Genomic DNA, 15,250 nt, shown 5'->3' on the forward strand with positions numbered 1-15,250 from the left:
ACTAATCCAGACCACGAGGAGGTTACCCCATGTGACTCTACCCTCCCTAGCAACCGGGCCAATTTGTTTGCTATGAGACCTGGTTGGAGTCACTCAGCACACCCTGGATTCAAACTCATGACTCCAGGCCACCCTGTTTAGTGCAAATTTATAACATTGTACTTTGTATTATATTACCCTTTAGTTAGTTACCGCAGCTGCAATGATGCTTCTAAATCAGCTGCTTAGAGAGTGACAGAACATTTCCAATTTTCTCTTGTATGACTTTCGTAATCCTCCGCTCTACATTTTTATTTGAAAAGCTCGTTGGAAATGTAATTGTGGCATTTTTCTTTTTATGTTGGAGCAAATGGATAAGAAAATTTTTTATTTGCTGTGGTCTCCCTTTCACCACTATCGAAGTTTACCCTGCAATCCTTTACTTCCGCATACCAAAACCCAGAAGTGTGAAAAGTCTCCATAATAAATCATGTTTATATAGATTCCAAAATATAAGAGAGTGAAGTTTTAGATTTGCACAACATATTCATTTACAAAAAGTGTTTGTAAATGTAGGGAAACATTGCTTTTTTATCACTGAGTTGGTGCATATAAATTATATTATATTATAAATTAAATACCATTCTTCCTTCTGTTTATCAAGGAAGAACAGTGGAAAACATACATTAATTATCTTTAACTAGATTTTTGTGTAATGAAATATTTCAAATGTATTTGGCTACAGAGGCCATTAGAAATTATTTTAAAATTATGTTTTAAAAAATGTTTTATGAATTTCCCCCAGTTGTACGCCTAAAGGTGGCCCCGGCCAGCTGGTTGCTTGGGGCCCTGGAATTCATAACCTACTTGTCCGTATGAGCACCACAGCTCAATATGTTGAAATATGTACTCTAACTGCCAATCCATGGCTTTGTCATTGACATACAATGTTAATGCTTCAAAAATCTAAAATACAGCATTGTAATTTTTCAATCATGTATTGTGATTGGTTCCCCTTCTGTCGCTCTCTCCATGTTGTGTCAGAGAAGCGACACAAGGGGTCTCTCTTGAGCGCCGATATTCACCTCTGAACTATGAAAAAAGGCCAATGAGAGTTGGTACCCAGTATTTGCTTGTCCCGCCCCCGGACATACGGGTATTTAAGCGGCGCAAATACGGGAGTTCATTCAGAAAATTTCTTCAGAGCCGATGGTCATGCATGCAGTCTGCTGCGAGTTACACACCCAGTTCCTGTTTAATCCTCTGACGCTCTGCATGCTGTTGGATCTGACGGCGCATAACAGCGGCTTTCTCATTCGTGCACGGCTGTGCATTCTTGCCCCTGGGCGCTTCGACAGCGCAGACAACTCGAAAGAGTTATTCTAAAAGAGCAAAACACAGCGGCGTTGAACGTCCTTCTCAGGATGCGTCTTTTTAAAGACGGTTTTCCGCCTCTGTGTAGTTTCTGGATGCGTTGATTCTCCCCACCTCTGACGGCCATAAAAACTGCCTTGCATTCCTGGGTTGCGATCACACGCAGGCAGCGTTTTTATGAATGGTCTATGTTTTCAGTACGAGAACATAGCCATGACAGCATTGCGGTCGTAGGCTTTTTCTTGTAGTGAGAAAAAAGCCGCTTCAGCCGCCCCGTGCCTCGCCTCCTTCCTACGGGATTGAGGCAGGTGCCGTGGGCGATGAAAACGATCTGGGGACAGTGACGGGCTCAGTTTCGCCGGGTGAACCCCCTCGAAACCCCCCGCCTCCCCGGCACGCTTGCTTGTTTCCGACCGAGCTCGGGATGAGCATTCTCTCCAATGGGTTATGTTTTCAGTGTGAGAACATAACCGCGGCAGCGTTGCGATCTCTGCTTTCTCTTGTAGTGAGAGAGAGCCATTTCAGCCGCTCCCCGAGCCTTGCCTCCTTCCTACGGGATTGAGGCAGGCGCCGCGGGCGATGGAGAACGATCTGGGGAGAATAACGGGACGCTTTCGCTGGGTAAATCCCTCGAAAACCTATCGCCTCCCGGCACGCTTGCCTGCTTCCCCCGAGCTCGGGATTAGTGCGGTCCGCTTAACAGCCTACCGTCCGGTCCCTCAAGCTCCCCGGCATTGGATGATGACATCACCACTGCATCAGAGAGCGTAACAGCGGGGTCGGATGCGGATAACTCGCCTGGGCCGCCACCTTCGGGTCTCCACCCAGGCGCTCCTGAGATGACAGACCCAGAGACTGAGACGTTAGCTCCGGAGCTGGTAAGACCACTCCGTTCCCCGGTGGAGGGCCGGGAGGAGAATTTTTTGTTAAATTCTTTACACTCTATAGAGCTATTTCCTTGTTGTCTCTGGAGTCACCTGGCCCGCAAATGCCGTTCTCACGGCACTCTGCTTTCAGGCCTCAACAGTCCCGGCTCCATGGACGCGGTGTCCCCGCCTTTAGCCTCACGACTGTTCCCCGGCCGGCCGGTTCAGACGAGTCCAGAGGACGCCAGCATCAGACCTCCTCCTCAGTCACGAACCCGCCCCCTGCCGGGTGCGTGGAGCAAGGTAAGTGCTTTGAGTTTATTCTCAGCACCAGAGCCTCGGGACGCCACGTTGCATGAACTCCCATATTTGCGCCGCTTAAATACCCGTATGTCCGGGGGCGGGACATGCAAATACTGGGTGCCAACTCTCATTGGCCTTTTTTCATAGTTCAGAGGTGAATATCGGCGCTCAAGAGAGACCCCTAGTGTCGCTTCTCTGACACAACGTCTCGTTCCCTCCATCGGGGAACGGAGGTTACATACGTAACCTAGACGTTTTCATTCTTGCAATGATTTGCATAGTGAATTGATCTATTTAACTGTCTCTTTTAGGCTTGATGGCACAGAAACAATGAGTGTCATGTCAATGGCTCTGATACAGCCTTTTATTTCTGGATTGAATCTCATGTAAATTTTTTCATGTACATAAACTGGACATCATTTTGGACAGCATCTCTTGGGTAACTATCGCTTTAAGTGAAAGGATAGCATATAGTAACTCTCTTGTAACAGCAAAGATAACTGCATTTTATACATTATAAGGCAAAGTAGCTTTAAACCAAACTACCATCATCACAAGGAGCTTACATCCTAACAACAGCAGCTCATTTAAACCACTTTAGCAGACTGATTGTATTTCATGAATCCCATTATATGAGATTATGCCTCAATGAAAAGATGCTCACCAGGAGGCCACACTGGGAGGATTCTCCGTTTTCAGCTCAAAACCATGGGACACCTCCATGTGTTGTCCTGATTCCAATACACACACCCTCAGACACACACGGACAGTAACATTTTTGCACGTGCGTTCGAGGCAGGACATTACATTTTGGAGATTAAAGTGAATTAAGACTTTTTAAGACTCTGGGTTTGTCTAATGCCAGTCTGGATGTCATTACAGAGGGTTTGGCATGGAGTCTTGCTGTGCTGACTGGTTTAGAAGAGATATATGGTGGAGGGAACAGGTAGGAAATAATCTGACCATATTGATGGTGGTCTCAGACAGATAGCACACCTATGGACCACTCTTAGACAGTCTGGTCCATATTGCACGCACGCACGCACACACACACACACACACATAAATAAATGAAGAAATAAAATTCAGGAGTCAGTGTGCACAGGTCAAAGTCGTATTTTCACCAGGCTACTACAATGGGCACTTCAGAGATAGAACTAGATGATATATTCAACAAAGTTTGAGCAGTTTAGTTGTTGCTCAGATGGCCTTTTCCTTTTGTGGTTGGTGGTTCTTGTCCAAAATAAGATGACATATCTGAGAAATGGGAAACTTAAATGGTTCATTGCATGGTGAATCAAATTTTCCTTGATCTTTTAACATAAGAGTTCACATAAGAGAGCATTTCTGACGGAGGGTCAGAATGAGGGTGGAAAATAATAATGATTTATAAATATATGAGTTTGTTTGGTGCAAATTGTTTTTGCTAAGTGAATCATAAGGAACTTATTAAAATAATAAAAAGGCATGTCATGACCCTTTAAGCTAGTGTTGTCACGGTACCACAATTTCAGTAGTCGGTACCATTGAAATTTAACGGTACCCGATACCATTTTCGAGTGTTGGTTATTAAACAACACTCTTTTATTAAGAAAGTTAACAAAACATTAGCAGCAGAACTAAGAACAGAAATATGCCATTGAGCAACACTTTAATTTAAATATATTATTTTTGAATTATAACAAAACTGAACAATGTATGCTTAAAGTATTTTTGAACACTTATATAAGATTTGCTTCAACTTTTGCAACTTTTACTTTAAGTTTTTACCAAGTACAAAAAAAATCTAAATAAACAAGCATACAATAGAATTAATGAAAAACAATTTCCAAACTAATGTGCAAAGTGCTCTCGTATTAATAAAGCTGCATATTGCCATTTTTCTTCACGATAATAAATGCACAGTGACATATATTATGATTAAATAAATCGTGAGCAATCACGTTCTAATCTAGCTGAATTAAGCGTCCGCAATCGAGGGATGAGCGTCCACTAGGCAGAGTCTCTCTCAGCCGGGTGCAGTTGCAATCTCTCCCCCTTAGATCGGGGAGGCGCTTACCACACAGAGAAATGCCAGTTTCTGAGTTGATATTTATTAATATGAGCTGCTTCTGTATTATTTGAACTTTAATAAAGCTATAACACATTAAATATAACTGCATTTGTAACGCCTGGATGTTTCCTTTAAAGAGCTCCGGCTCCGCTTATTCCACAACAAGACTTTTTTAAATTTTTTATAATTCCCTAATACTTTGGGATCTACATAAAATGAAGCTGTGAAAGTTTAGAGTGCATCTGGACTGATCTGTGTAATTCTTCTCCTCCGTCAGACGTGAACTGCTGTGCTGCTCTCGCGGGTCATTACAGTTTAATCTGATTTCATTTTACGTTAAATGAGATCAAATGACTATTCGACAATGAACATTTTTCTCATAAGTTTTTTATTTTCGACTTTGTCAATAATGTCAACTAATCGTTTCAGCCCTAATACAAATGATAATATGCTTTTAAACTAACCTGCTTTGGTTGCTTGAATTAATCCGGGTGTCTGTCTTTCAGGTGCTTTATTAAGTTTGATGTGTTTCCTCCATTCCTCAGAAAATTGTGAAAGCAGCGTTTACAAATAAGTTTTTGCCTATCTATGATGTTTCCCTTTTCATCAGCCTCAAATACAAATAATTTCCAAACCTGGTTTTTTACACTTTTATTTTCGACAAGATTCAGTTGAGACTCCGCAGCAGCTTTACTTGCCCTCATCTTTTGCTTGTTGTGAGTGTTTAAAAGTTCCCGACTCTGCATGGGTACCGGGTAGACCTGGTATTCGGTACTCCGGTACCTTCAGAAATTCTGGTATCGTCTAGTTTTTAAAAAGTCTCCATTTAATCTAATTTCTTTCGAGGAGAAACAACTATGTTAATGATCTAATTTTTCTAACTATGTTAAAATAATCTAATCATTGCTGTGTCTTATAGATTTTTTTGAAGACAAAAGTGCTTTATGTGTGTAAAGCTCACTGTTCTCAGGTTAGCTTGTGGTAGTGCTTAATATCTTGGCTTTGAACTTGAGAGGTTATATACTGATAACAGCAGAGGATCATCTTTATAAACAAAGTGTAATGTGGTTTTATAACCTAACATTGGAGCAACACTATTGTTGTTTGGCGGGAGGATGATTAGACCACATACAGCCCTTTAACTGTCCACATTTTTTTAAATAGTCCTCTTCATGTCAGAGTTAAGACATATATTTCATTAACCCCAGTTTCACAGCTTGAATGTCATATAAATCTGTAAAAGCACATTTAACTAAATAAAGAAAGCAATTAAACTGAAAGGAGACCTTTTATGAATAATAGTGTCCCGTGTAAGTGAGCTCAGTTGTACAGTTGCTCAAAGAACGTTGGCATCTTGGCAGGTTGGAAAGGAATACTTAATTAATTAGATCATTGCCTGAAAAGCTGTCTGCTTGCTGAGTTGTCATATTCCATGTTCTGTTGCTCAAAGCTTTTATATCATGAGGATAAGCAGCTTTGATGTTCTTGAAAACTGAGATACAAGTGTGTGAATGGAAAAGAGACATCTAGCTCAATATTATGCAGCTAATGTTTTTGCTGGCTCTGATCCACAACACTTTAATCTAACGCATGTGGGAGAGTTTGTGAATATATGGCAACATCATTGTGTTAATGTTAAATGGCTGCATTGATGGGCCACTCATCCTCTCCTCTCATGCTCTTTCCTGCAGATCCAGAGTCCCAGAGGAAACGTACATTTCAGAATGTCCTCGACCTCCGGCAGAACCTGGAAGATACCATGTGCAGTTTGCGGGGGTCTCAGCTTAGCCACAGGTACAGGAGGTGAAATATCTAGGAATTAGTTCTCCTAAATGCATAGCTTAATTTAAAATTTATCTGCAACCCTACAAGGGGCAGTTCACACAAATACGTTTTTGCAACTGTTGCCTCTATGTATACGTGTGCTAACTGTTGCGCAGTGTCTAACTTTTTATAGTGTCTGGCACAGGAGCGGCATGTTTTTTATTTTTTATATGCCTCTTAAAATTAAAAAGAACTATTAAAAATGTGTCTCGAGAAAGCTGTGTTTTGTTCTATTCTTAAAATTTTAGCACAATTGTGAACGGCCCCTTACCCATTCTTATTATTTTTTATTTAATTCTGATAATTTTTGGGCTCATGTGGTGGACTAACATTCTATTCTGAAAATTAAAGGTGATGTATACATACTAAAATTATTTCTCTTATCCCAGTATACTATGCAGTTTCTAAGTTATTATAAGTAAACCGTATGTTACATATTCCCCTGAATAGTGTAAAACTGTGGCTCTATGGATACAGCGACTGATCTAGAAAATATTTTAAGGGGTGGCAAGGTGGTGGCACCTTAGATGAGACTAAGATGGGTGGCAATACCAAAGTAAGCACACATTTATAGTCTTTCTGGATTAATGCAGCCTTCACGTGCTATTGGAATTATCGTAAATACAAGTTTTCCCCTCAGAAGTTGCACATGAATGATGCCTCAAATCGTAGTTATGACTGGGAAACTCTGAGATAATTTCTGAGATGGGAGGAGTCCTAAACTTTCAACATGGCAGAGGAGAGTACAGTTCCCCGTCTGTCGCTCACTCGACGGTGTGTCGAATGAAGCGACACTAGGGGACTTTCTTGAAGGCCTCGGTTACCTCTGAACTTGAGAAAAGGCCAATGAGAAATTGGCAGACAGAATTTGCATGTCCCTCCCCTGGACATACGGCTATAAAAGGAGGGAATGGTGCATCTGTTCATTCAGATTTTTTCTTCGGAGCTGAACGGTTTTGCGATCAGCAAGCTGAGATCACTGCTGTTCCACTCACCTCTGTAGAACATTGCTGTTGGATCTACGGCATGTATCAGTGGCTTTCTCCTTCTCTGCACGCCAGTGCAAATTTGCCCCTGGGCGCTTAGACAGCGTTTCCATAAAGAGCAAATAGACCTGTAAAAGAGTATATTTCCTATAAAAGAGTATACACATTGGCGTTGAATGTCTTTTTAAAGATGTCTTTCCACATTTGTGTAGTTCCTGGATGCGGCAGATATCTCTCCACTTCTGACGGTCATAAGAGCTGCCTCGCGTGTTTGGTTTGCGATCACACGCAGGCAGCATTTTATGAATGGTTCATGTTCTCAGTGCTATAACATAACCATGGCAAAAATTGCGGTCGTGGCTTTCTGTAATCCAAGTGAAAGCCACTTCAGCCGCCCCCTGCGCCACGCCTCCTTTATATGGGATTTGGGCTGGCGATGAAGGCGATTTGGGGAGTGCAGCAGGCTAAGTTTTGCCAGGTAAATCCACACAAACCACCCACCCCCTAGCATGCCCTTTTGCTTCCATCCGGGTCCGACGCAAGACCGGCTTTCCCCACGGACAGTCTGATGTCTCTCTCGGACCCCGCAAGCTGGATGATGATTTCGGCTCTGCATCAGAGAGCGCCACAGCGGCGTCTGATGCTGATGACTCGACTGGGCTGCCACCTTTGGGTCTGCTCATCCAGTCTGAGCCTCACAGCTAGACGATTTGTTCCTTGGGTCAGGGCGCGCTCACAGCCATGCAGAGCGGCCCCTCAAGCTGTCTCGGCCCTGCATGCCATGGCCCTTCTGCAAGTCCACCAGGCCAAGGCACTTAAAGATCTGCTCTTGGGTAGACCTGATCCTGATGTGATGCAGGAACTTCCCTCGACGACCGACCATGCCCCCCGAGCCATGAAGTGTGTCACAGCGCTGGCACTCGGACAGGCGATGCCCACACTTGATGCGGGACTCCGACAAAGCCCACTTTCTCAATGCCCCCGTCTTCCACTTTGGCTTATTCGGCAACACCATTGAAGATTTTGCCCAGCAGTGAGGAAGCAGACGGAGGCCATCTCCCACCTGTGCTCTGTCTGCTCGCCGAGGGTTTCCCCCATGCGGCAGCTCCGCTTCACCCTGGGCCCAGCTCTCAGTTCCAGCGTAGAGCTCCCTGCAGGAAGCTGACGTCCCACCGGGACCCAGAAGGCTCCCAAGCATTCCTTAGAGGAAAAAACCAAGGAGCAAGATGTCCACTACAGAGTTGGTATCTGGACCACTCCATTCAACGGTAGAGGGCCGGGAGGGAAACCTCTTGTCACACCCCGCCCAGGCCACGGGACCCACGTTGCCAGGAAAAAGAGAGCAGTTCACTCACTACTTCGGTCACATAACCGGTGCCTCCACACGTGTTCTCACAGCGGTCTGGCGCCAAACACCACGTCCGGCACCATAGACTGTGGTCCCCTTTCCTCCATGCCTTTGACTGTAGACAAGTCTAGAGGACGCCTCCATTGGACCTCCTCCTCAGTCACTTTCCCAGCCCCAGCCAGGTACGTGGAGCAAGGTTAGTGCTTTGAGCTTTTTTCTCAGCACAACTGTTTTGGGATGCAACTTTGCTCACCGACATAATATTACCTGCTCCCCATGCTGCGAAACCCCACTAGGTACGTCATATGTGATCGTCCCCATAGTGCTCCCCGCTCAGAGCTTGGACACGTCAATTAAGCTTCCAATCCATTGCACTGGCTGGCCGGGACCATCTGACTTGGCGACGCGATTTAGTTCGCCATGTACTCACCCCATAGGGATGCGATAGAGCCGTCCTTCCAGCTGAGATGATGCTAGGGTTCTACGGCCCTCACTGCATCGTACCAGGTCAACTGGGAAAATAGCAAGCTCTCCCAGTCTGGCATCCACGCCCAGACCTCTGGAACCTCCACATCTGGCCCCTGGACGGGATGAAGAAGATCTAAGTGGCCTACCACCTGCTGTCGTAGACACAAACAACCAAGCCAGAGCTCCCTCTACCAGGCAGCTTTACGCCACAAAGTGGCACTTGTTCACAAATTGGTGTTCTTCCCGATCTGAGGACCTGCAGAGATGCGCAGTTGGGTCAGTGCTCCCATGTCTGCAGAAGAGGATGGAGGGAGTCTGCCCCCCCACCTTGAAGGTCTGCATAGCCGCCATGTCTGCGTACTACAATGCTCTGGATGGCAAGTCCTTAGGGAAGCACAACCTGATCATCAGGTTCCTTAGAGGTGCCCGGTGGCCGAACTCTCCAAGGCCATGCCTGTTCCCCTCATGGGATCTCTCGGTGGTCCTTTCGGGCCTTCGAGCACACTCGACGCAAAGTGTGGCATCCTTGTGGGCACTGGCCAACGGCACCTCCCTAGCAGACATCTGCAGAGCAGAGGGTTGGGCAACACCCAATACATATACGAGATTTTACAAATCTAAGGGTTAAGTCGGTCTCGTCCCGTGTTCTCTCTTTCCCCTCCACTGAGGTGATCACATGCACTCTTTCGCCCAGGAGAGTCCACTAAATTTGCGCTCCCTGGATGTCCTTCATCCTTAGCCCTCTGGTCCATAAATTCAGTGGAGGAATTCCCCGACCAGACCCACTACAGGTAATAATTACTCTGTAGTGGAATAGGTGCTCCACAGGATGAGCCTTCATGGATTAATCCCCCTGTGTGTATTTTCCGGGTATGGTCCCCCTACCGGCATTCCCATCTGCCCACCTGTCGACGTGTATGTAGCAACTCCTCCCTCTCAGAAGGTAGGATCTACCACCACACCACTTCCACATGTGACCTGAAAACCCATGTGATGTATTTTGCCACATTTTACCTCCCCCAGTCTGGGCAGGTTGTGGTCTCTGCGGGGTCTTTTTCCCCTGATAGAATAGGAGTTGGAAAAGAAGGCCTTCCCCGATGCATGTTGTAGCGTTAAATGGCCTAAGCGACTTTAACTCTCTAGTAACATAGAGAGAAAAGTGCTAGTTGTCACAATTTTTACTCTAGTGAATATTTCTCAGATTAGTGGGTTTATTTTTAAAAGCCACATACATTGAAGTCTTGGCTACAAAAAGCAATTCAACATTTTCACTATTATTGCCAAGGAGAAAAAGATTCACCTTTTGTCCACAAAGGGTTAGTTGTCACAATGGAACCATTGGAACCACTGCCATTAAACCAGTGGCATATGAGTACATTCATGAGATAATCCCTGACCTAATTCACAAAAATTTACTGTAATTTAAGAAGGTTTTATTTCTCCTAATAGTTACTAAAATAAAACCATTGTGACAACTTCCACGTGTGACAGTTAGCATCAATAATTAAACCCTTTTTCACAAATAATTCAAATATGTCACATAGGAGCTAGAAAAGGTAGAAACTCAGGACGAAAAGAGAAACAAACTATGTGATTAATAATGACAGGTTATGTGAAGCAGGAGTGTACAGGCTGAATTGTTTTAATTTGATAAATCTTGATGTACCCATGGATGGAGAGTGGATGCACATACTGTGTTATTCTAGAGATAACATCCTGTATCACCATCTGAAAGCAAACATAACACAAAGTAAGACCTAAAAGAAGAATACACTGCATTAATGGTAGTAATTTCAGGTCAACTCCGACATCATGTTGTATCTGTAATATCATCTCTAATAATCCTTCAGTGAAGACTTGGAAACAACTAAGAAATTCACATTTTATCTCCATTTTATCCATGTTGTTATTAGTATCATGGTTGATGTAAAATTAACTGGGTTCCCCTATGACAGTCTGTCACTTGTATCCAGTTTTCAATGAAAAATGCCAAAAGCTGTGCGGGTATGTTGGAAGCCCCAAAAATGGGACTCTATTCTGAAAATAAGCCCAAAAAACAGCAACCACCAAGTGCACATATTTATAAGCAACTTTATTATAAAAAAACAAACCCAAATTCGCTAATAATAAGCAAACTTGGCAATTATTTCTGTCAGAGGCAGAATCAGTGTATAGCCACTACATTAGACAAGCCTGTGATTGGCTACAGCTGTAATAGTCAATTATCCCTCTTTTGTCTTTTTTACTTTCGGTTAGAGTTGAGACAGTTTGACATAAATAAACTCTTACATAACATCAGCATAAACTAAATACACTTACATTTATATTTTATGCTTTGGGATACTAAATGCTGGGGTGGCAGATAAGATCTTTCTTAGGGTGGCACTTGCCACCCCAGGCCACCCCGGTAGATCTATGCCTGGCTGATCAGCCCAACTAGGCAACATTGGCGTATTGTGAGTTTTGGGCAGGACTATTTGCTTCTCCGACCAATGACACATGGGGGGATTGTTTGAGAAACCTGAATTTTGTTTGCTGACATAGTGGTGCAGGAATAACACACTTCAGCTTAAAACAATTTATTTCATTGTTTCTATATATATATATATATATATATATATATATATATATATATATATATATGAAAATTTGACTTTTAAAAGCTCACAGCCCTATTGTAGCCTATTTATGTAAACTACCAGATACAGTATGAGAAACACTGTCAATGTCATGTCAAGCCACTTCATAAACTTGGAAAGCCAGAAATGGTAAAAAGAAATATATTTCCATGCCTGGAAAAGTCATTAAAATCTTTTGTAAATAATGGGTAAAATATTAAAAAATCATGAGGAGGTGATGGAAATTTAAGTACATTTTAAGAATCCTTATTCAGTAATCACAAACAACTGGAATGGTCATTGAAAAGCCATGGAAATACATGGGTCATTAGGTGTGGGAACTCTGTGATTTCATAAACACAATTGTGTGATCTAGCATATACAATGCCATAATTCCATATACAAATGTCCTTCAGAGTAATATAACATGCGTCCAAATGAATACAGTCCAAACATCAGTATGGTCAGTCAACAGAGCGCCAGATGTTTCTTTGTCCTTCTCACATCAGCACCTTTCTCTGTTGTTTCCTCCTTGCCAAGGTCCACAAACACAAATACAAAAACCACAGCAGAAGGATGGATTAACCTCTCAGCAGAAAGCAACACATACTGTGAGAGGTCTTCTATCAGGGCTCGTATGTTAGTGTATTGAATAACAGAGCTGGTGGTGATGTTGTTTACTCCGTGGCAGAGAGCTGTTTAAAAGAGTCTCCTTCACCATGCTGAAGTCTGATGCAATACTTAAGGATGCTGTTAATGGTGCATTATAAACCAACGGGCCTTCAGATAGTTTAGCCCTACAAACTAAACTTAAAATATCTTCTTAGAGCCGTGCCTTAGTGTTTAACCCATATGCTCAGTCACATTGAGCCTTGGTGCTAATGTGGGAAATATGGGTTTGAATATGGCTCATGACATCCTCTTTACCCCATCTTCATCTATCACTGTCTATAATGGCAAAAAGTGCCAAAAAAAAACTCTACATAGATGCATTTATAGTGTGAGTATGTACAGTACACATGCAATTCTGTCAGCCATAAACATTATATTCACACTCACTGTCAAAACAGGTGTTTGCATTAGTTTGAGTGTGTTTGTGTAAGTGAGTGATTGTAGTACTGTCTGCTGGTATAAAATGACACTGCCTCAGCAGCTTTATATTCATTGTATTAAAATCTTAATGTAAACATTTATGCCTCAGTAAGGAGTCTGTAATGTGCTGAAAAAGCAGCCCAAATTCAGAGCTTATGCACATGATGGAAGTATGGCTTTGATTTTTTGTGGCCTTATAGAACTTTATGATGCTTAACAATGCCTACTTGAGCAGAATGCACTCCTCGCTTTGTCACATTTTTCATTCCTCTGATTGAACTAGTCTCAGAAATGGCCATTGTAATATTAAATGAACTATAATCACTGCCATTTAACCATTATTATTATTATTATCATTCAGCACAACAGTCAGACAAACAGAAGCTCCTGCCATTTTCAAAAGATAATTTATATTCACGTAATTTCTCTGAAAACCATTGCCTTCTTTTCAGGCTTGTGGGGACATTTTACTTAGAGCTTTGCTCTTTAAAGGAAATATCTTCAGAAATCTGCGATAAACTTGTAATTCGATTTAACTAACACAGTTGTATTGTGCACTGTAGGTATTAAAGGAATGTTCCATATTCAAAACAAGGTTTAAGCTCTGTTTTCTTACATGTTGTTGATGTGCCATAATTTTAACTTGCCCTTTAGTTCTTAAGAACAAGTAAAAATTGTGTACAGTAATGCACTTATGCACTAATGGAAGTCTATGGGGCAATTGCACTGGAATAAATGTTAAAATACACTGTGTTTTTAAAAGTATAGCCACAAGATAAATAGGGTACCAAGAACTAATCCATATTTTTTTAAATACCACAACTATCTGTGAATCTCACAGTGCATCCAGATTAGTCCGATTCCTGAACAAATGACTCTTATGAGCCAGTTCTTTTGTTTCTATAGCACAAAGCACATAGCATTACCAGTGTAATCTGATTCCTAAACAAATGACTCTTATGGGGCTGTTCTGTTTAGTGCATCAAAAACATAGTGTGTCTAGCATCGTCCAATTCCTGAACGAATTACTCTTATGAACCGGTTCTTTTGAATCTACAGCACGAAACATGCAACACTACCAGTCTAGTCTGATTTTTTAGCCAATTATTCTTATGATCAAATACTTTTAAATCTGCATTGTGAAACACAGTGTGTCCAGTGGAGTCCGATTCCCAAACAAATTACTCTTATGATCTGATTCTTTTTAGTGAATTCAAAAACATACAGCAGGACCAGTATTGTGTGATTCCATAACAAATTACTCTTTTGAGCTGACTTATTTCTCTGAATCAAAAACACTTGAAGCAGTGACTGAATTCATTTAATTGACCTGCATGTTATGAGTAAAACAAATTCTGACTTAAAATGAAACCATAACTTTTTATATAAGGCAAACTTCATATTTCTGACTTTATATCCTCTTGACTGCCTTGACAGACTTCTTGTTGAACTTATGATGGTCAGCAAACAAGTTGTCCAGCTAGATGAGATCTAGATATGTACAAAGTTTGGTGACTGTAGCTCAAAAGGGATGTGCTACAGAGTCCCCCGAACATGCCCATATTATAGGTGGTTCTACAGAGCCCTAATGGCCGACGACTCTGATGCGTGTGCAAAATTTCATGAGTTTTGAGCATGTTAAGTGCCCCAAAAAGCCCCCGAAACCTTGAAAAAAAATTATAATAATCCTTAGAAGAGCAATAGGGCCTCCGCCCTTTCAGAGCTTGGGCCCTACTAATAATAATACTTAGAATAACAGAAGGGTCTCTGCACTTACAGTATTTGGGCCCTAATAATAATAATTATTAGAACAAAAACAGGGTCTCCGCACTTTCAGTGCATGGGCCTAAAAAACCTGGGCACCTGGAAACAAATAAGGGCATTAAAATCAGCACAGGGCAGACACACAACTCTAGGATATGAGTTTATGCAGACGAGGGGTTTATATATATTAGCGGTGACAGGTGTCTAATCGGTACTCGGTCAGCCGAGGGTCATTGTGTGTGCGATTCACTTCCTGTAGAAAGCATGAGCAGTGTGTATGGCACACATGAAGGAAATGAGACATACCTTCATATTTGCCTGTGTCTCCATGGAGGATGTATCACTTACCAGTGAAATATAGAGACTACACACACACTTACACATTATGTATAGCTAAGATATCTAAGACAGATATGAGGCTTAAATTGTTGATTAAATGAGTGTGTGTGTGTGTGGGGTGTGTTGATGGTTACATCTGGTGTGATAAATGAGCTATTGGCTTTAATGTCTCCGGAATACCTCAGTGAAGATGTTTTCTCTAGTTAAACCCAGTCGTGTTGGAATTACCAAAGTTA

General features: G+C 42.3%; 1 protein-coding gene across 1 annotated transcript in view; it reads left to right on the forward strand.

Annotated features, from left to right (window-relative positions):
• LOC127628723 (neuron navigator 1-like) overlaps positions 1-15,250 on the forward strand; it is a 146,927-nt gene that overhangs the window by 24,459 nt on the left and 107,218 nt on the right. The window contains exon 2 of the mRNA XM_052105553.1: positions 6,267-6,369. Coding sequence (XP_051961513.1) covers positions 6,267-6,369 — 103 coding nt within the window. The remainder of the gene's footprint in view (positions 1-6,266; positions 6,370-15,250) is intronic.

This window comes from Xyrauchen texanus, chromosome 35 (assembly GCF_025860055.1).
Source record: "Xyrauchen texanus isolate HMW12.3.18 chromosome 35, RBS_HiC_50CHRs, whole genome shotgun sequence".
NCBI lineage: Eukaryota > Metazoa > Chordata > Actinopteri > Cypriniformes > Catostomidae > Xyrauchen > Xyrauchen texanus.